We start from the raw sequence: 22,719 nt of genomic DNA on the forward strand, positions 1-22,719 counted from the left end.
ATTTTTATAGTATAAAATAATTATGTGATTCTTAAATTTGCTACCAGTGCCATTTTACTTTCTGTTAACTGAAAAATTTCAAATGTACATGGATTAGTAGTTCCCTTGAAATAACATGATTAGTATGAAAAGGGGAACTTTAGACACACTGAACTTGAAGTAATTCATGAATTAATTTTGGACTAAAAATGATTCAGAATGTGTCACCTTACTACAGAGAGGGAGAGAACTATATTTATAGATAGAGAACAGAAAGTGATATAGAAATAGCCTGATTAAATTCAGCCAGCAAGTTTTTTATACAATATTTTCACAGCTTCAGCCTTTAATGGGCTGGAGGTTTGGCTGTTATGATATGCTACTTGTTATAAGAATATATTTCCAAGTTAGGTTAAAAATATCCATATACCAATTAGGTTACAGTTTCAATGCACAGAGAACTTGAGATGTGTGTGTGTGTGTGTGTGTGTGTGTGTACACACACACAGGTTTGGGCCAAACTTAATTCAACATTACAAAATATGTACCTCATTATATTCTAATAATCTATTTCTGGTTTGAATGTGGATAGGTATAAAGCATTTGAAGGATTTGCCAATTCATCCAGGAGAGATATTCAAGTACAAATGGACAGTTACAGTAGAAGATGGACCAACTAAATCAGATCCACGGTGCCTGACCCGCTATTATTCAAGTTTCATTAACCCTGAGAGAGATCTAGCTTCAGGACTGATTGGCCCTCTTCTCATCTGCTACAAAGAATCTGTAGATCAAAGGGGAAACCAGGTGAGATCTTTTCTTCCAAAGTACAAATTTGAAAGTAAAAGTGAAATAAAATGCCTATGAACTAGATATTCCCTATACTTTCTTGATATAGGTACCTCTATAACTTACAGGAAATATACCCCAATAAAAGTGATTAAGCTGAGTTCCACTTAGCTTTCATTAAATTTGAGTTTTCTATGTAACTTGTCTTCTAAGAAACAGGAAAGCTAGGACCTTAGATTCTTTCTATTTAACTCAGTCCCAATCTGGGATTTTGCTTCCTCCAACCCCCGGGAGTCTGCCCTGTCTAATTGCACCTACATTTAAATGAACATTTTGTTTTTTTGAGACAAGGATTCAGGTGTTCCAGGCTTGCCTCAAACTCTTTATTTAGTTGAAGATGGTCTTTGACATCTGGTCCTCTTGCCTATACCTTGTGAATACTGGAATTATAGTATGTGACACCATGCCCAGCTTATGCAGTACTGGGGATGAGGTCTGTATGTTGAAGTACATGTGATGGTGTGTCTCTGTATATTCAGTTGTTAATTCTGTGTTGTCAGAGAGCTAAGTGCTGGCAGTATCTTGGTATTGTTTTTTCTATGACCCATTACTGGCCTTATATTTTGTAAATATCCATCCTTCATCACTAGCCTAGAGGCAATCTATAATTGTATCTGATTGGCTGTAGTAATGATGTGACAACTAAAAGCTGGGCAGAGAGAGGGATACTGGGAGAAGAAAGCAGAGGGGAGATTCAGAGAGCACTCTGGGAGGAGAACAGACACTGCAGTGGAACAGAGGCAAGATAGTTGGGTTAAGTTAGATGAGCTAGCTGGGAGACTGCTGAAGGCCTAAACTTTAAACTATATTAGAACTCTCCTTGTCTTTATTTATAACGCTGGCAAGTCCAGGAAAGTCAAGCTATACTCATGGCTTTGTGCATGCTAGGCAAACACTCTACTAACTGAAATACATCCTAGCCTCTACAAATTTTAAAACCTACGAACTTATGTCTACAGCCTGTTTCTTTCCTGAACATCTCATTATGGATGAATCAAAAGCACCTTAAAATTAGCCATATTGGTTGCACATGCCTTCAACCTCAGTACAGGGGAGACTGAGTTAGGTGAGTTTTCTCAAAGCCAGCCTGACATATGAGCAAAACCCTGCCCGAAAACAAAAATAATACATTTCTAGCATCTACAACAGTATGTGACATTTAGTAAGGAGCCAATATTTGTTGAACAAAATAGAGGAAAATAGAAAATTATCTTAGATTGTGGTTAGAATGTAAACTATTTCTACTGCTTTAGAAAATTATCTGAGTAAGAAAAATTTAGTTCTTTACAAAAATCTCACTTCTTGGCTCCAGAAGAACTTACTGCCATACTTTGAGGCTTGACTATGAATTCATTTTCCTACTTAGGACGCATAAATTTCTACTTGTTAGAAGGAGTTTCATAGGTTTAATGCACAAAGCACATTTATTTGGATACAGGCGTAACATTTGGATCCAGAGTACTAAGACTTTGAACTAATATTTGTATATGACCAAATATCTCTCCTAAGAATGTTTCCTAATTTTACTTTTCCACAAGCTTCTAGAATGAAATATATATTCTCTAATTTCCTCTTCAGCATTTTGGCTTTTGTAACAATGGGTCATATAAAATGACATTTATACATATGAAGTTTAGATATTAAATCTTATACTCAATTAGCAGGTGACTAACAAATGAATTTAGTTCATTATATAAAGCAGTATTCTAAGATCCTGGGTTTTTTTAAACAAAATCTTTATGATATTATTCAGTGTTCAACCTGTCATTTCCTTTTAAGTTTTTAAATTTACTATAAGCTGGTAGCCTTATGTAAAGATATTTGCAAGATAAGAATTTGGAGTTATATTGATTTTATTTGATTTGGATGTTCTTTTTTTATTGGAAATTTCATTATTTTACATTTCAGATGTTAACCCCTTTCCCCATCCCTACCCAAAAGCCCCCTATCCCATCCCCCCCTCCTCCTGCTTCTATGAGGATGTCCCCTACCCACCACCCACTCCCACCTCCCCACCCTTTAATTCCCCCACACTGGGGCATCCAGCCTTTACAGGACCAAGGACCTCCTTTCCCACCTATGCCCAACAAGGCTATCCTCCCCTACATATACAACTGGAGCCATGGGTCCCTCCCTATGTGCTCTCAGGCTGGTGGTTTAGACCTTGGGAGCTCTGGTTGTTTGGTATTATTGCTCTCCCCATGGGGCCGCAAACCCTTCAGTTCCTTCAGTCTTCTAACTCCTCCATTGGGAACCCCATGATCTGTTCAATGGTTAACTGCAAGCATCCACCTCTGTATGTCAGGCTCTGGCAGACCTCTAAGGAGACAGCTATTATCAGGCTCCCGTCAGCATGCACTTCCTGGCATCCACATCGGCTCCTTCAGTTTCTGTCCCACACTTTGTCTCCATATTTGCTCCCATAAGTAAGGATGTTGAACATTTCTTTAGATGCTTCTCAGCCATTTGAGTTTCGTCAGTTGAGAGTTCTTTGTTTAGCTCTGTACCCCATTAATAGAGATTTGGATATTTTCCCAGTCTGTTGGTTGCCATTTAGTTTCAGTGTATCTGGTTTTATGTTGAGGTCTTTAATCCACTTGGATTTGAGCTTTGTACAAAGAGATAAGAATGGATCGATTTGTATTCTTCTACATGCTGACCTACAGTTGAACCAGCACCATTTGTTGAAAATGTTGTCTTTTTTCCAGTGGACAGTTTTAGCTCCTTTGTCAAAGATCAAGTGACCATAGATGTATGGGCTCATTTCTAGGTCTTCAATTGTATTCCATTGATGTTTCTGCCTGTCTCTGCTCTGAGTACAGTGGTTCCTCTAGGAATGGTCAGGATATGGTGTGTTCACAGGAGCAGACCAGCTACAAGTCTGCCCCAGTAAAAGGACCAAGCGAAGGGAATTTGGATGGTTTTAAAGATCTATATTTCTCTACTTTAAACATATGAAAAGTGAAAACACTGGCACAAATTATAACAGTGTATGATCTTAGGTCCAGAAGGAATGAAATTTACTAGATCCACTTACCTTCCTACCTTGAAGTTGCATTAGTTCTGAACATACACTCATCACTCAAAATGCCCATCCCTCTTCCAATACATGTCTTAATAGTATACTATATGCTATCCCTTTATTCTGGGCTTCTAGCTCCTACCTATAGTATGAGTGACATTTCCTTCTCCATTTTAATAAATGTTATTAACAGATGATGTCAGACAAGAGAAATGTCATCCTGTTTTCTCTATTTGATGAGAACCAAAGCTGGTACATCACAGAGAACATGCAACGCTTCCTCCCCAATGCAGCTGATACACAGCCCCAGGACCCTGGGTTCCAGGCCTCTAATATCATGCACAGTAAGTGAAGAATAAGTTGTATTCAATTCACATCTGACAAAGGGAAAATTGGTACCCCCAACTTATGTCTAGATACCATCTGTTATATATAGACTATAATAAATATGTAACTGTGACCATATAATGCATATTTTAAAAATCCACTGACTGCTTTTCTTTGGCTACCCTGTCCTTTTAATTTGTATTTATGTCCTATATTACTTACTCCATTTTGCCAACTACTCCATACCAAATAACTCATTTCAAAATATTTTATTATATAATCATATACTATATATATATATACACACACACACAAACACACACACACACACACACACACACACACACACACACATATATATATATATATATATATATATGATATTTGCCTTCCTAAACTATTAGATTTATCTCCTTACAGTGTTAGAAGGTAATCTAAGATCAAAGTATCAGAAGATTTAGTTTCTTCTTCAATCTCTCTTTAGCTTTTAGATGTTGACTTGCCCCTGTACCCTTGCATGGTCTTCCCACTGTACCTCTCTTTCTGTATTATAATCGTCTCTTATTATAATGAACTTAAGGTCTGTACTAGTAACCTTATTTTAACTAATTTTCTCTTTAAAGACGCATCTCTAAATCCAGCCACATTTGGAAGTACTGGAGTTTGAAGCAACAGCGTGAAAATTAGGGGAACCCAATTCAGCATATAAAATATGTATGTGTTATTTATATATAAACACAGATCTGAATAGCAAAAACATAATAAAAATTTAATCTTACTTTCCTACTAAGAAAAGACTATCAGTGATACAGATAACATGGCCTATTTATCAAACTGGAAAAATTATAAGACCATTATTACTAGTGGGTATGAGTAAAAGGGGACTGTCATACAGAACTAGTAGGAAACATTATAGTTCTTTTGAAGACTACCTTACTTATTACATTTTTAAATATATGCTTTTGAAGTCCTGACCTTGTTGAAATGGAATAAGCACACATTATTCTGCTAGTTTCATATAATGTAACTAAAATTTAAATCATAGAAAATCACAGAAAAGCTGCCTAAGAACAGAACCCTGAAAAGTTATATTGTAGAACATTCAAAGATATGTCTTCTATCTGATGAATTCTCTGCCCTTTATCTTATAGTATTAGGCCTCTACTTCAAGTCAAACTGAGCCTCACATTTAATTTGAATTTCTGGTAATATTTGCCTATTATAATCTAGAGTCATAGTACTTTACTCTCTGTTCTAAGAATTTTGATGTTTATATTCCTTTCAGTTGAATTTACATATTTTCATATACTCAAAGACATGGCTTATTTTGCCAAGAGTCTGATTTGTAGTATTTAATACAGATGGCACATATGATTTTTTTCCTTTTCTCCTTTATTAGCTTTTGATCAGGATTTTGTTGTTGATTTTTTCCCACCTACCAGAATATTGCACTTTATTATTTCCTTAGTGTAATATAAACTAGATATCTATGATTTTATTATTCTATCCATAATTTCTCCATTTCCTACTACAGCCTCTTTTAAATACTAGGGTAAGCACCTGTCTGGACAATGAAAGTACATTATTTTAATAGAGACAATTTTTAAAACAAAAGAGAGATCATTACATGGAATCTTAAAAAAGTGAAACACATGTTCACTAGAGTAACAGAACTTAAAGAATAAATCTACATATATATTGATATTAATATATATCAATATAGATATAGATAAAGTAGATTTATTACAATGACTTACAGGCTGCAGTCTAGCTAATCCCACAATGGTGGGCTGTGAACAGAAAGTCCAGTAATCTATTAGTTTCTCAGTCAACAAGGTTGGGATGTTTCAGCTGGTCTTCAGTACATGGTGGAATCCTGAAGAAGTTGGTTTTAATACCAATGAAGGAATAGATGTGTTAGCAAGGCAAGGAAAAGCAGACAAAGAGCAAACCTTCCTTCTTCCATATCTTTACATAATTTTCCAGTGGAAAGTGTGGCCCAGATTATGTTTTCCAGCCTCAAGATCTGATTTAAAAGTATGTCTTTGCCTATCTTGAAAGATCTGGATCTTTTGACATGTGTCTTCCTAACTCAAAGATTCAGATTAGAAGTAGATCGACCTACTTAAAAGTAAGCAAAAGTCCCTTACAGGTATGTCATGTATTTTGGGATTTTAGTTCCAGCTATAGTTAAGTTGACAACCAAGAATAGCCATCACAATACATAAAAACAGAAAGTAAAGTAGTGGTTACCAAATTCTGAGTGAAATATTTCATTGGCTCACTTTCTGGCTCATGCTTACCTAGTTTTTTATACATCCTAGAACTACCTTCCTGAGGAATCATACTGCCTACAGTGGAATGGGCTCTCCAACATCAATTAATAATCAAAACAATCCCTCACAGACATGTCCACTGTTTTAGTTAGGGTTCTCTAAAGGAACAGAACATACCAAATGATTATTTATAAAGAAGATTCATTAGAATGACTTACAGATTGTGGTCCACCTAGTCCAACAATGGCTGTTTATCAAGGGAAAGGCCAAGGATCCAGTGCCTGTTTAGTACCATAAGGCTAGATGTCTCAGTTGGTCTTCAGTATACACCATAATCTCAAAAAAGTAGGCTCTAATGCCAGTGACAGAATGGACTTGCCAAGGAGACTTCTTTTTTGCATATCCCTTATGTAGGCTTCCAGCAGAAGATGTGGCCCAGATTAAAGGTAAAAAGAGCTAGATTAAAAGTTTATCTTCCCACCTCAGAAGATCTGGACTAAAAGTGGGTCTTTTTTTTTCCAGAAACAATTGTAACTCAATCTCTGGGTGCAACAACTAGTATGCTAATCTTGTAAATCATAGTAAATCGAAATCCTCCAGTGGCAAATCCTAGTGGATTCATCATAAGCCCAGAGACACTAGTAGCTACATCTTGCCCTTACGATATCCCCAATCCAAAAGGCCCTAACTCTTTCCTGCTTCCTCTCTCCTTCTGTCCAACCTGGAATTCCCTCCTACTTACCCAGTGATTGGCTCCTTTATTCATTAGGGGATTGGTTCACAAGAAGTCCCCTAAGTACATGACTCACTCCTTGTTCACAGCCCCTCCCAGGAGAGCAGAAGTAGCATTAAAATATAAACAGCACCAGGCCCACCCACAACACTTTCCCCTTTCTGTTCACTTAAAAGACTCTTTTATCTCAGTTATAAATTGAGTATAAGTATTACCATTTTGTAATTTATAAAATATAAGATAGACCTAACAACCAGTCCAACTTTTTTGTCAATAAAATAGAACACTGTCCTCTATCCTAACTTAAAAGACCATAAATCTGCACCTGACTTATGTCCTGGCTTTAGATTCTATGCCATCTGAAAGCCATCCTCTCAAATCTGTTCTCTCAAAGTAAATAGCTTGGGTTGGCTATGAGACTATAAGTAGTAGTTCAACCCTGTCAGAAATCTGAGAATGACCAACATATCTGAAGATATCAGAAGCCTAACATAGCTTCCAGAATTGAGATAAATTGTAGAGACAGCTCCCTACCTATAAAACCCCAGTAAGTCAGGAACTTGGAGCATTAGTCTTCAGACTTCTGGCCCAGGATCATCTGACAGACCTTTGAGATACAGGAATTATTAAGGTCGAGCCTGTTCTGTCTCAGCAGAACTAACCTGTCCTAATCTGTAAATTGTGTCCTTTTTCTGGACAGTATTTTGTCTGTAGATGAAATGAGGCAATTCTTTCCTAGTGGCTGTCTCGCCACAACTGTAGCAACTCCACTGATGCTCAATTTCTTCTCGGAGTCCAAGAAAGGGAAGCTGTCAGGAGCAGACTTGTCTCTACAAGTGAATAAATAACATTAAATGTCACATTCTGTGGATTTCTGACATTTTTTGAAAACCAACTATCTAAAGTAATCTGGACTGTTCTCCATTAACTACTCTCAGTTATTTTTAATTAAAATCTTGGAAACACCCCAACAATAAACTCAGAACCAAGAGTTTGCTATTTGGCCCTTAACTCACAGGGTTAATCATCTCAGATCCAATTTATAATAACAGTTATAGAAGGACTGGGTCTTAGCCCTGTACTTTTAAATTTTTTATATCAATAGAAGAGATTTTTACCAATGAAACCCTTGATTTTACATCAAAATAAATTCTGTACCATTTAAGAAATTATGACTTCAACTTAGTAACAATTATAAAGATTTATACCAATAGAGATTATGGCTATACCATGATTCTATCTATTTCCTCCCTGTTCCAATTATGACCATTTCTCCATTCCCTAGAAAGACAACCTATAATAACACCCTCCAGCCCCAAAGCCCAGGGAGTCGGGACAGCAACTCTTCATAACTTCTTCAAGCTGAATGTGGGTGTTGAGATATTTTGAAGGGGTGAGAAAGGGGAAGAGAAAATAGAGGAGTTGGTTGGCCTTAAGAAGGCCACACCAACAATTGATTTAGTCTCTGATCTCTGTGTCTTGACTGGATCCAGCTGACAGTCCAAGACATCGGGAGTTCAAACAGGTCAGTTCAGCATGTCTGACGAGGAGACTCACCAAGGCTGTATATTCTATAATATACAAATCTCAAAACAAAATCTTAGTATCATCAAGATAACTTTTTTTGTTTGATTCTCTGGAATCTAGTCCTATGGTGGTCTTTCTTTGCCATATATGATCCATATAACTCTGGAAGGTGTATATACACTAATCACCTTTTCTAAAAACGCAAAGACAAAACCTTTTCCCCAAATTAGAATATCCTTGAGCCAGTAATCAGAAAACCCTTTATTTTGACCTCTCTCCCAGAGGAATACTATAACCACAAAACTCAAAATCACAACCATTTTGAAAATTAAAATGAGGCAGGCTAATTTCTGAGTTCGAGACCAGCCTGGTCTACTGAGTGAGTTCCAAGACAGCCAGAGCTACACAGAGAAACCCTGTCTCGAAAAAAAAAGAAAGAAAGAAAGAAAGAAAGAAAATTAAAACAATTCAAAACAAATGATGTAAACTAAAATACTATCTGTTCCTATTCTTAGGCCTTTATCTATTTATCCAAGCAGGAATATAACCCAAGATTCCTATGGATCCCACATTAGACAGAATTTGAGTATCCTGTGAGGCATATTAAAACAATATATCTTTATACCATCTTTAAAACAATTGATTCACATTTCTATCGATACTGCTTATAAGCAGTCAGCTAGTCAATGCAGGATTTAAATCCAGAATTCCCATGGAGCCCACGTTAGACAGAATTTGAATAGCCTGTAAGATGTATTAAAGTAAACTATCTTCATACCAACTTACTGTTTGGCTCTCTGCCTAGAGCAGCCATATTGTTAAACTATCTATCTGTTCAACTCTCTGCCTAGAGCCACAGACATTTATTTAATACCTGTACATAGCAGACAATGATTATCACTCCATTCTACTTGGAGTCAGTGACTAATTTTCCCTATAGTTCCGAACTGCAGGCAAAATTCCCCACGTGATTTGGCTGGAATCATAATCTCTTTCCTAAAAGCAAACAATCCCATTTTTATAAATTCACAGTTCAATTAATCTCTGCTGAAAGAAGTAGGCAACTTCATTCTCCTTCTCTTGTCTTTGTTTCAAAATTCCCATGCTTGACTCCACATGACTCATTTTAGTGCTACCCAGCTACTCACTAAAAAAAATAAAACTCTAACTCTCAGACTAATAATTTTAACTTTCTAGTGGATTCTTGCCCAACACATTATTTCGCCACCTGTTGCAGGAAGTATTAAAAAGGAATGGCAGTTCCCGTGCTATGCCCAACGCCGGTGGGCCACATGGCACCAGAGCTCCAAAATCTCTCCACCCAGGTCGCTAAGTTCCCCCTGGTGGGTCACCACCACACGAGCCCCATGCTTCAACACCCTCACAGCCTTTGTGGTGCACATCACAACCCATGCTTTCCCACCATACCTTTCTGTCTTGAACTCAGTCGAGTTGCCTCAAGAAGAAACTAGCCACACAAACTTTATTCAAAAACAATGGTAACTCAGCCTCTGGGTGCAACAACTAGAATGCTAATCTTGTGAGCCATATTAAATCTAAATCCTCTCGTAGTGAATCCTGGTAGATTTGCGATAAACTAGGAGACACTCATAGCTACATCTTGCCCTTACACAATCCCCGATCCAAAAGCAAAAGTGTGTCTTTCTACTCAAATCATTTATTTAGGAAAAAGTCCCTCACAGGTGTATCCAGCCTCTTGAGTTTTAGTTAATTCCATATGTAGTCAAGTTGACAACCAATAATAGCTATCACACCCACAAACCAACCTGATTTAGGCAGTTCCTCAATTGAGGTTTCTCTTGGATGACTATAGACTGTTAGGTTAACAATTAAAGCTAATAAAAACAATTGCTCAGTAGTTACAATAGTATACTTTTCTTTCAGAGGACCCAAGTCTGAGTCCTAGCCTCCACATTGGGCAACTCACAACTGCCTATAATGCAGTCAGATCCTGCTCCAATGGATCTGACATTTTTAGGCAACTGCACTTATGTATACATCACACCCCTGCCCCAATACACATACACATAATTTTTAAAAATCTGTAACAGTGATATATTTCAAAATTTATTTTGTGTGTATGTGTATATAAAAGGAAGGAAAGAAAGATAGAGGGGGAGAGAGGGGGAAGGGAGAGAGAGGGGAAGAGAGGAGAGAAGAGAATGAATGTTTGCTGTCATAATGATTCCACAGTATATTTGTAGAGGTCAGAGGACAATTCTATAAAGTTGGTTTTCTACTCTTACACATTATTTTCCACTTGAAAATAGGTGGGAAACATCATGCCACTTTGTTTTTAATAACTCATCATATATTCCCTTTGAATAAAGATAAGTGTTCTTTTAGAGAACCATTGTCATGTAATTCCGGACACTTTTCATTGATACAATTCATTTTGGTAATGGCATCTATATTCTAGTTGTGTCTGCCACTGTATTTTCTCCATATAGTACAGAAATTTTGTGCAAGTGTTTAGTATTTTGATTCCTTGTATCTGGAGCATTATAGTATGATAACATTGACCATTTGTTTTGGGTTTATCTATATACTCTTTTTTTCCATTGTAAATAACAATTTTTAGTAAAATCTTTCAAGATCTTACAAGTACCTTGTTCCTCATCAAACTCCCCCACAATATACATCCAAATCTCTTCTTACAAAATGCTATATGACTCTCCACGCTTTGGGATTGGAGTTGAGTGATTAAATATTAATAGTCTACCTGATTGCTAACTGTTCTCTGTGGTAAGGTAATAGACATAGTATATGATAATTTCTAATTGTACCCTAACAATCAAATTCAAAATAACAAATCCAGGATACAACAAAACCTCTTATTCTCAATTGCTTTTGTAGGCATCAATGGCTATGTTTTTGATAGCTTGGAGTTGACAGTTTGTTTGCATGAGGTAGCCTACTGGTACATTCTCAGTGTTGGAGCACAGACAGACTTCTTATCTATCTTCTTCTCTGGATATACTTTCAAACACAAAATGGTCTACGAAGATACACTTACCCTGTTCCCATTCTCGGGAGAAACTGTCTTTATGTCAATGGAAAACCCAGGTTAGTTATGTATATTACCCTTTCACTAACAACTGTGATTGTTTCATTGATTGCTCTTTTGCCTGCTCCCTCATATTTATGCAGACAGTAAATATATCAAGTGACTTTGATATGTGGCTTTGGTAATTGTAAAGTATTTTAATGAAGAACAAAGAGCTTACAACTTGATTGTGATACAGACAATAAAGACAAAACACATAAACATATAAGATATTTCTTCTAAGTTTTATTAGTAGGTTTGTAAATAATGCTGCCATATGTAACTTTGTATATAATCCCTATGTATAATATAATACTTTCAAATGTATGTATTTCATTTAGTCTTTTAAAATATTTATTAAGGATCTTCTATATGCCAGACACTCTAGACAGTGGTAATATAAAAATAACAGTACCGACTCAATATCGTAGTTCACTACTACAGTGCTTGCCTAGCACACATAAATTCCTGGATTCAACTCTCAACATTGAAATACAAATAAAAGCCTCAAACTAGCCTTTACTATAAAAACAAATAAAACTTATTTGGCATGAGTCAAAATTTTAAATCTGTTTGTTAAATGATACCAGTATCTATTTTACCAATAATTTCTAAACCTTGAATTAGTAGATTTTTCATCACCAACCATGAAGTTGGTTACTTTCCTACTGAAATACTGTTTTCTTCACTCTTCCAAGAAACAATCTTTGGTTCTGTTCATTTACTGACACCATCTTTGCTGGCTTCCCTTAATCTGGACACCATCAAGTGTTGTTTCATTATTCTGATTTAAGAAGTTTGGATATTATGTTTCTATGCTTAGACAGACAGACAGACAAAGATGGCCATACACACTTGTACACATGTACACACATACAGAGGGACTTAGTTTATTTTGTGTGATGATTTCTTACCTCATTATATAATTTGATGTGACATTAATTATGAGAAATACTTGTCAAGCTCTTTAAGTACTTTATCTGATTCTTTCTTCTCCTTCTATATAGTTATATATGTATATAATTGTATGTGTGTGTGTGTACATATATATATATATATATATGCATGCATATATATACACATACACACACACACACACACATATAATATATTGTTTTTCTTAATTAGGATTTTACTACTGTGAAGAGATCCCATGACCAAAGCAACTCTTAAAAATAACATTTAATTGGGGCTGGCTTATAGGTTCAGAGGTTCAGTTCATTATCATCAAGGCAGTAAGCATAGCAGTGTCCAGACAGGCATGGTGCAGGAGGAGCTGAGAGTTCTACATCTTGATCTGGAGGCAAAGAGGAGAGGACTGTCTTCCAGGCAGCTGGGAGGAGGGTGTAAAAGTCCAAATGCACAGTGACACACTTCCTCCAACAAAGCCACACCTAATCCAACAAGGCCATACCTCCTAATAGTGTCACTCCCTGAGCCAAGCATATTCAAGTCATGACATTGTTCTTACTTGTTTTATTAGTTACTGTTTTCTCTCCTAGTTTTCCAATTTGGTTAACTTCTAAAATTTATTCACGTTTCATATAATATTCTCTTTTTTGCCCCTGGTTTACAAAGCTCATTTCCAGGCCATAGTTATAAAACCACTCTTAGAAGAATTCTTTTAGTCAAAGAAAAAGTATTCGAGGACTGAGAAGGTGATCCTTCTCAATTCCACCTTGTTTTTTTGAGACAAATTCTCTCATTGAACCTTGAATTCATTTGGTCAATGAACTCTAGAGAACTGCTTGTCTCTATATTCCAACTCTTTGAGATTACAGCTCTATAGTTTTTTACATTAATTTAGAATACTAATCCAGAAGCACTTTGGTTGAATGTGGAATGTGTCAATGCCTTCCTTTAATCCAGTATTGAGAAGGCAGATTTCTGAATTTGAGGCCAGCCTGGTCTACACAGCAAGTTTCAGCCAAGGGTTATACAGGCCCAGTCTCAAAATGAGAGAACTGGGAAAAAAAAGAAGAGACATTTGTACTTAGTTAAACAACATTGCCTGAACTTTTGTAATACAACTTTCTTCATTATAAATGTGACTAAATATAAATGAAAAAACATTATAATTAGCTCATACATCTTAATCCAATAGCATAAAAAATAGATACTTTGGCCTGGCAGTGATGGTGAATGCCTTTAATCCTAGCATGCAAGAGGCAGAAGCAGGCAGATCTCTGTGAGTTACAGATCAACCTGGTCTACAGAGTGAGTTCCAGGACAGCCAGGATACAGGGAGAAACTTTGATGATTTGAATATGCTTGGCCTAGGGAGGGGCACTATTAGGAGGTATGGCCTTGTTGGATTAGGTGTGGCTTTGTTGTGTGTCACTGGGCACTTGGGCTTTTAAATCCTCCTAGCTGCCTGGAAGACAGTCCTCTCCTCATCTTCAGATCAAGATGTAGAACTCTCAGCTCCTCCTGCACCATGTCTGCCTGGACACTGCCATGCTTACTGCCTTGATGATAATAGACTGAACCTCTGAACCTGTAAGCTAGCCCCAATTAAACATTGTCCTTTATAAGAGTTGCCTTGGTCATGCTGTGTCTTCTCAGCAGTGGAAACCCTAATCAAAACAGAAGTTGATACCAGGGTTTGCAATATTGCAGTGATAGGCCTGACTATGTTTTTATTTGGAGAAATGTGGATTTGGATTTTGGATTTGGAAAACAATGAAATGTTTTCAGTGGGAATTAATGGCCATCCTAATTAATAGGAATATGGAAGATAGTGGTGCTGAGGGTGATTTGAACTATGCAGTCCTGGATCTAGATGCTTCAGAGAAGAAAAATTTTAGTATGTGACCTAGAGACTTTTCTTGTGATATTTTGGTGACTATTGTAGCTGCTTTTTGCCCTTGTCTGAAGAGTCTTCCTGAGGCTAAGTTGAAGAGATTCACCAGATTAATTGCATTGAAGAAAGTAAAAATCAACTAAGTTTAAACTCTGTGTGTGGTTTACTTTCATGAATATCATTTTGATCATGTGCAACAAGCTTAGAAGGAAAAAATACAAAATGCACAATTCAAGAGCGTACCAGGAAGTACAATGGACCTAATCCTGTGTTCAGGGAGATGAATAGATTAAGGGACTTGTGACTTTGGGGCAAGATCCCACCCAGCTAAGCTTATTGTTTATGTGTTTGCCATTTAACAAGAAATAGTTATATCATGTTAGACATTATTACTGGTTGGTTATTGTTTTCATTTGTACTTTTAATCTAGAATGAAGTATAATCTAGAGATGGAGGACACAGGCTTTTGATCCAGATTTTGAGGAATAGTTGATATGAAAAGCTTGATCCAGGCATGGAAGTTCACACCTTTATTCACAAGAGAGAAAGAGACAAACAGATCTCTGAGTTTAAGTCCAGCCTGGTACAGAGCAAGGTCCAAGCAGAGAAAAGCATAAGTCTCGGTGTGGTGATGCATACCTTTAATCTCATCATTGAGGAGACAGAGCCATTCAGATCTCTGAATTCAAGGTCAATCTATAGAGCCAGTTCCAGAACAGCCAAGCTTAGGCCATGAAGGAGTTGGAAAACAGAAAGCTGGTGATGATGTAAATAGAACAAGGGGGAGGGGCCATATTCCAGCCCCAGGAAGTAGCAGAATTCAGCAGCTTCAACCGTGTGGCTCTGGCTTTAGAGTCAAAAATAGAAGCGACTGCTGTGACAGTTGATGATGCTTATCTGGAGCTTAGACATTAGCAATGATTAAGAAGAGACAAGCATCAATGAGGTAAAATCTTCTGGGAAGTGTTTTCTAAGAGAACAAAGAAGCTGTGTTCTAGAGATAGCCAAGGTTGTAACTTGTGCTGCATCTGGACTTGGTAATGTGTAAGAGTCACCCAGGTGGTACTGGTTTTGCAAGGCATGATGGGGTCAGAGAGAGCAGCTGAGGCTTGGTGAGATGCCATGGAAGGCCATTGATAAAAGTTGCAGCCTTAATTGCAGTTCACAACCTAGAACTGAAGGGGTCATGTAAAGAATTTGAGGCTTGACACTATGAAGAGAGCCTATGAGGCTATTGGTGAGGCCCAGGTGCAGCAGAATACCCCAGCATATTGGAGATGCCCGTACCATGGGATGACCACCAAAACTATTAACAGCAATCAACCAGACCCTGGAGTGCTACATGAGGCAGAGCTGTAAAAGTGACCCAAGCCCTTTGGAGGATCCTGGAAGATCATGTGTGGGTCCTAGACATTGAAACAAGAAGCTGTAAAAAGTTGAAGATGCCTTGGAGACCCAAGATGTTTGAGATGCCAGAGCCATGGGATACCTGCTGAGGAAATCTGCTAACAGGTATTGGAACCAGCCCAAGGGTATGAATTGTGTTGCAGTCAACAAAGCTGAAAGGAGTTGGACATCAGACATGGAAATGCAGGGTTTGGAGTTTTCCCAGATGGTTTTTGGTCTTGCTTTGGTCTAGTATTTCCACAGTATGACATTTTCTCATGGTAATGTATGTCCTATGATGTTGGAAGCATGTGATCTACCTTTTGATTTTGATTATATAGAGGATTACAGTTAAGTGATTGCATGAATCTCAGAAGAGAATTTGAACTTCGTACTTTTAAACGTTGTTTAGACTGTGGTAGACTATGGGGACTTTTGAAGTTGGACTAAATGTTTTTTTGCATTATGCTATGGCTAAGTATAGAGTCATGTGTTTGAAGAAGGTTATGGGGGCCTGTAACTTTAATTTTTTCAAACCGTTATTTTTAATGATAGTTCTTAAATACTTTAACCTCCCTTTTAGCCCACCACCCACTAGAGGTAGTGACAAAGAAAGGATACAGGAGAAGTAGACTTGTTTAGAAATGTTCTTTGGAGCAACTCCCATCTGTGTTGTGTGGAAATCAGAAGTTCAGTTTATGGATTAGCAGCAGCAACTCAGTCTACTTACAAACACTTCACAGATACACCAGCAGTCTAGTTCGTTAGAGTCAGGATAGCAAACATGAATCAGCAGCAGGCACAACCTAACACAGACAGCCAGGCCTCAGCCTTGACACAAGTCAGCAAAAGGGACTCGGAGGAACACCAGGAGTACTCAGCTATACCTCTCTCAGGGAAGATCAGCGAAGATAAGCGAAGATCAGCAAAGATCAGTGAAGACACAAGACCCACAATAGTTGCACAGCTAGCTCCATAAGCAAGCCTAGCTCAGCTTCTGTCACAGTCTAGCTAGTCCTCTTTATACCCTCCAAACATCAGTGTCCTCCTCGTGTCTTACCTCAACATGTGTCTTGCCTCAGCATGTGCATCTATCTCAGCTGACATCACTCTGGCAATCAGCCTGAGTCCAAAGAAGCTGCAAGAAACTGCAGAACACCACCAGAAATTTTTGGTACATTTCTGTCTATGGAGTCCAAACAAATGGAGTTCAACTATGCATGTAAGGTGGACCAATACATTTGTGTTGTTAGCAAAGAATTCTTCATCATGTGTCCTTTTACATGCTTGCTTTAGCAGAACATACTTCCTCCTGTGCCTGCTTCAGTGAAACGTTCCTTCACGAGTCTGCCTTAGTCTTTCTTCAAAAAACCTTCCTTCATGTGTTTGCCCCAGCAAAACACCTTCTAACACAACTGTCTTTCCAAAGAACTCTTAAGTTTCCACTTCAGGGGCTAGGAAGTAGAAGATGATGGTGTGAATATGCTTGAGCCAAGGAGTGGCGTTATTAGGAGGTATGGCCTTGTTGAAGGAAGTGTGTCACTGTAGGGGTGGGCTTTGAGACTCTCTTCTTAGCTGCCTGGGAAACAGTCTTTTCCTGTTTGCCTTTCGATCAAGATTTATAACTCTCAGATCGTCCAGCACTATGCCTGCCTGGACACTGCAATGCTTCCTGCTATGATGATAATGGACTAAACTTTTGAACCTGTAAGCTACCCCCAATTGAATGTTGTCCTTTTTAAGAGTTGCCTTGGTCATAGTGTCTCTTCACAGTATTGGAAACCCTAAGGCAGAATCCCTGTCTCAAAAACAAAACAACAACAACAATAAAAATGAACAAAACAACCAAACAAAAATTAGATGTTTTTGACCAGGGAAATAGATCAACTAGTAAAGTACTTGTCACATAGATTACCAGACAGAACCCATGGAAAAAGCCAGGCATAGGAGTATATGTCAATAATCCTAGAGCTCCTACAGGAAGGTGGGAATCCAAGACAGGAGAATCTTCAGAAGGTTGCAGACCATCTATCCTGGCATATGAAAAGGCAAACAGAAAGACTCTATCTCAAACAAGATGGGAGGCAAGGCATATATTGACATCCAAGGTTGTCTTCTGACCTAAAAACATACAGAATGGCATGCACATGCACACAAACTCACATTCTACAGTGTAAGCATATTGTTATTGTAGTCTGAATGTTCTTAACTCTCAGCTGGTTCTTTCTAGCCTTGTGTTGAATTATCAGTTTGGTACTTTTCTCTGTCTCAGGATTAAAACCTTGTTCATAGTTTCCATAACTAATCAGCACTCCACTATTTTATTTCATTTCATTTCATTTATTTTATTTTATTGGTAAAAGTTCTGTAACACCTTCTTTGAGAATATCCACATTAGAAGTAAATACATAAATGTTACATCATTGAACATTCTAAATGTTTTTATTATGTTCATTACTTTACCATGTGTATGTATGTATGTGGGCTCATATGCGCAAGTGTAGAGGTATGTGGGCTCATATGCGCAAGTGTAAAGGTTAAAGGACAACTGCAAGACTCATTTCCTTCTACTATGTGGATTCTAAGGATTGCATTGAGGTCATTAGGCAAATTTACCCACTGAGCTCTCTTCAGTGGCTCCAATCTTCCTTTCTTGTGATCAGCAACATGCATAGCACAGTAGCAGCAACATTGGTGAATATACGTTAAGATGTTAACCAAATAACTTATGACATAACAGGCTTGACTACCGTTTCTTCATTTATCTAGAAGTAGGAGAGAACCTTCAATATACAACTTACTTAAAATGTAGATTATGAGTAATCAGAGTTTTATTCTTTCTCATTTTCAGGTCTATGGGTCTTGGGGTGTCATAATTCAGACTTTCGGAAGAGAGGTATGACAGCATTGCTGAAAGTTTCTAGTTGTGACAAGAGTACTAGTGATTATTATGAAGAAATATATGAAGATATTCCAACACAGTTGGTGAATGACAACAATGTCATTGATCCCAGAAGCTTCTTCCAGAATTCAAATCTTCCTAATACTAGGAAAAAGAAATTCAAAGACATCATAATTCCAAAAAATGATATGGAGAAGATTGAGCCTCCATTTGGAGAAATAGCAGAAATGCTTAAAGTACAAAGTGTCTCATCTAGTGACATTTTGATGCTCTTGGGACAGAGTCATCCTACTCCACATGGCTTACTTTTATCAGATGGCCAAGAAGCCTATTATGAGGCTGTTCATGATGATGATTCACCTGATGCAATAGACAGAAATGTAGGCCCATTTAAAGTGGCCCAAATCAGGCCAGAATCCCACCACAGTGAGAAAATTGTATTTACTCCTCAGCCAGGCCTCCAGTTAAGATCAAATAAAAGTTTGGAGATAACTAGAGAAGTAAAGTGGAAGAAACTTGATTTGCAAGTTTCTGGTTTGCCAAGTAATCTAATGACCACAACAATTCTGTCAGACAATTTGACAGAAAATTTTGAAAAGACAGGTTCTTCAGAATTTCCAGATATGCCAATTCACTTTAGTGCTAAATTAAGAACTACTGCATTTGGTAAAAAAGCGTATCCCCTTGTTGGGTCTCATGTACCTTTAAGGATTAGTGAAGAAAATAGTTATTCCAACTTGTTGGATTCAACTTTAATGTATAGTCAAAGTTCACCAGGAGATAATATATTATCAGTGGAGAATGATAAATTACTCAAAGAGAAGAGGTTTCATGGAATTGCTTTATTGGCCAAAGATAATACTTTATTTAAAGACAATGTCTCCCTAATGAAAACAAACAAGACATGCAATCATTCAACAACTAATGAAAAACCACACACTGACATCCGAACATCAATTGAGAATAGTACAGCAGACTTGCAAGATGCCGTATTAAAAATCAATGATGAGATTCAAGAACTAACATCTTTGATTCATGATGGAACACTTTTAGGCAAAAATACTACATATCTGAGACTAAACCATATGCGAAATACATCTACCTCAGCAAAAAATAAAGACATTTTTCATAAAAAAGATGAAGATTCTGTTCCACAAGGTGCAGAAAATACAATCATGCCATTTTCCAAGATGCTGTTATTGTCAGAATATGCAAATTTGTTAAAAAAGACCAATGGAAGTAACTCCTTGAACTCTGAGCAAGAACGTAGTCCAAAGCAATTAGTATATTTAATGTTTAAAAAGTATGTGAAAAATCAAACTTTCTTGTCAGAGAAAAATAAAGTGATAGTAGAACAAGATGGATTTACAAAGAACATAGGACTTAAAGAGATGGTTTTTCCAAGTAATATGAGCATATTTCTTACCAGTTTGGCTAAGATACACAAAAATGGTAGGCACAATCAAGAAAAAAATATTCAGGAAGAGATAGAAAAGGAAGCACCAATTGAAGAGAAAGTAGTTTTGCCCCAGGTGCACATAGCAACTGGTACTAAGAATTTCTTGAAAGACATGTTTTTACTAGGCACTAGGCAAAATATAAGTTTACATGAAGAGACATATGTACCAATACTTCAAAACAGCACATCAATAAACAACTCAACAAATACAGTACAGATTCACATGGTACATTTAGTTAAAAGAAGGAAGGATAAGGAAACAAATTTAGAAGGCTTGATAAATAAAACCAGAGAAATGGTAAAAAACTATCCAAGCCAGAAGGATATTATTACTCAACGTAGTAAACGGGCTTTGGGACAATTCAGACTGTCAACTCAGTGGCTTCAAACCATAAACTATTCGACACAGAGTATCATTAAACAGATAGACCACAGCAAGGAAAGGAAAAAGTTCATTATTCAACCTCCCTTATCAGATTCTTCTATAATTAAAAGCACCACTCAGACAAATAGTTATGACTCACATGTTGTAAAAACATCAGCATTTTCACCAACAGATCTCAAAAGGATTCCATTCCAAGACAATTTTTCTCATGTTCAAGCATCATCCTACATTTTTGACTATAAGACAAAAAGTTCTAGAATTCAAGAAAGCAATCATTTATTAAAAGAAACCAAAAGGAATAACCCTTCTTTAGCCATTCTACCATGTAAGATATTCATAGATCAAGCAAAATTTTCCTCCCCAGGGAAAAGTAACACAAACTCAGATACATATAAGAAACTTGAGAACATTATTTTCTTAAAACCAATCTTGCCTGAAGAAGCTGGCAAAGTTGAATTGCTTCATCAAGTTTCCATTCAAAAGGAAGAACTTTTACCTACAGAAACTAGCCATGAATCTCCCGGACACTTGAATCTCATGAAAGAGGTCTTTGTTCAGAAAACATGGGAGCCTACTAAATGGAATAAAGCAAAGAGGCATGGGAAAAGTATAAAAGGCAAAACAGAGAGCTCTAAAAAGAGTCACTCTAAACTGCTATATCATCATGCTTGGGATTATCATTATGCTGCACAGATACCAAAAGATAAATGGAAATCCAAAGAGAAGTCACCAGAAATTGTATCTGTTAAGCAAGAGGACACCATTTTGTCTCTGAGGCCGTATGGAAGCAATCATTCAATAGGGGCAAATAAGCAAATTTGGCCCCAAAGAGAAGCCACTTGGGTAAAGCAAGGTCAGACTCAAAGGACATGCTCTCAAAACCTGCCAGTCTTGAAACGACATCAAAGGGAGCTTAGTGCTTTTCAATCAGAACAGGAAACAACTGACTATGATGATGCCATCACCGTTGAAACAAATGAGGATTTTGACATTTATGGTGATGATATAAAGCAGGATCCTCGCAGCTTTCAACAGAAAACAAGGCACTATTTTATTGCAGCTGTGGAACGGCTCTGGGACTATGGGATGAGTACATCTCATGCTCTAAAAAATAGGTTTGTAGTATTGGTTTTTATCATTTTTTATTTATTCCCTTTACAACCCAAGATCAGCCCTTCCTCTACTCCCAGTATCCCCTCACACAACTCCTTCCCCCATGTCTCCTCCCTTCTCTGTTGAGAAGGTGAGGCCTTCTTCTGGGTATTAAAACCTCCATCTGCCCCACCCCAACCCCCACTTTCACACATCAGGTCACTGTGAGACTAGGCAAATCCTCTCCTACTAAAGCCAAACAAGGCTGTCCGTTTAGGCACATGGGATCCACAGGCAGGCGAGCAGGCAGGCAGGCAACAGACTCAGGGACAGGCCCTTCCCCAGCAGTCTAGGGGACCCACATAAAGACCAAACTCTTCATCAGCTACATATGTGCAGAAGGCCTAGGCCCAGCCTATGGTCACTCATTAGTTAGTGATTCAGTCTCTGGAAGCTCCCAATGTCCAGGATAGTTGATTCTGTTGGTCTTCCTGTGGAGTCCCTGTTCTTTTTGGGTCCCTCAGTTTTTCACCTAACTCTGTAAGACTCCTTGAGCTCCATCTAATGTTTGAGTGTGAGTCTCTGCATCTGTTTCCATTGGCTGTTGGGTAGAGCCTCTCAGAGGACAGTTAAGGTTTGTTCCTGTCTGCAAGCATAACAGAGTATCAGTAATGTCAGGGATTGGTTCTTACCCATGTAATGTGTTTCAATTTGGGCCAGTCATTGGTTGGCCATTCCACCAGTCTCTGCTCTTTGTCCCTGCACATCTTGTAGGCAGGACACATTTTGGGTCAAAGGTTTTGTGGATGGGTTGCTGTCCTTTTCCTTCCACTGGGAGTCCCACCTGGCTACAGGAAGTGGCCACTTTAGAATCCATATCCCCCACTGCTAAGACTCTCAGCCTGTCACCCC

The 22,719-nt window shown here is 37.7% G+C and overlaps 1 protein-coding gene across 1 annotated transcript in view; it reads left to right on the top strand.

The window, feature by feature from the left end:
* The window catches only part of LOC114637101 (coagulation factor VIII), a 99,572-nt gene that overhangs the window by 47,165 nt on the left and 29,688 nt on the right, over positions 1-22,719 (top strand). Inside the window, exons 8-11 of the mRNA XM_028785254.1 lie at positions 572-786; positions 4,044-4,194; positions 11,591-11,800; positions 18,821-21,830. Coding sequence (XP_028641087.1) covers positions 572-786; positions 4,044-4,194; positions 11,591-11,800; positions 18,821-21,830 — 3,586 coding nt within the window. The remainder of the gene's footprint in view (positions 1-571; positions 787-4,043; positions 4,195-11,590; positions 11,801-18,820; positions 21,831-22,719) is intronic.

The sequence above is a fragment of the Grammomys surdaster genome, unplaced genomic scaffold (assembly GCF_004785775.1).
Source record: "Grammomys surdaster isolate TR1022 unplaced genomic scaffold, NIH_TR_1.0 125178, whole genome shotgun sequence".
Taxonomy (NCBI): Eukaryota; Metazoa; Chordata; class Mammalia; order Rodentia; family Muridae; genus Grammomys; species Grammomys surdaster.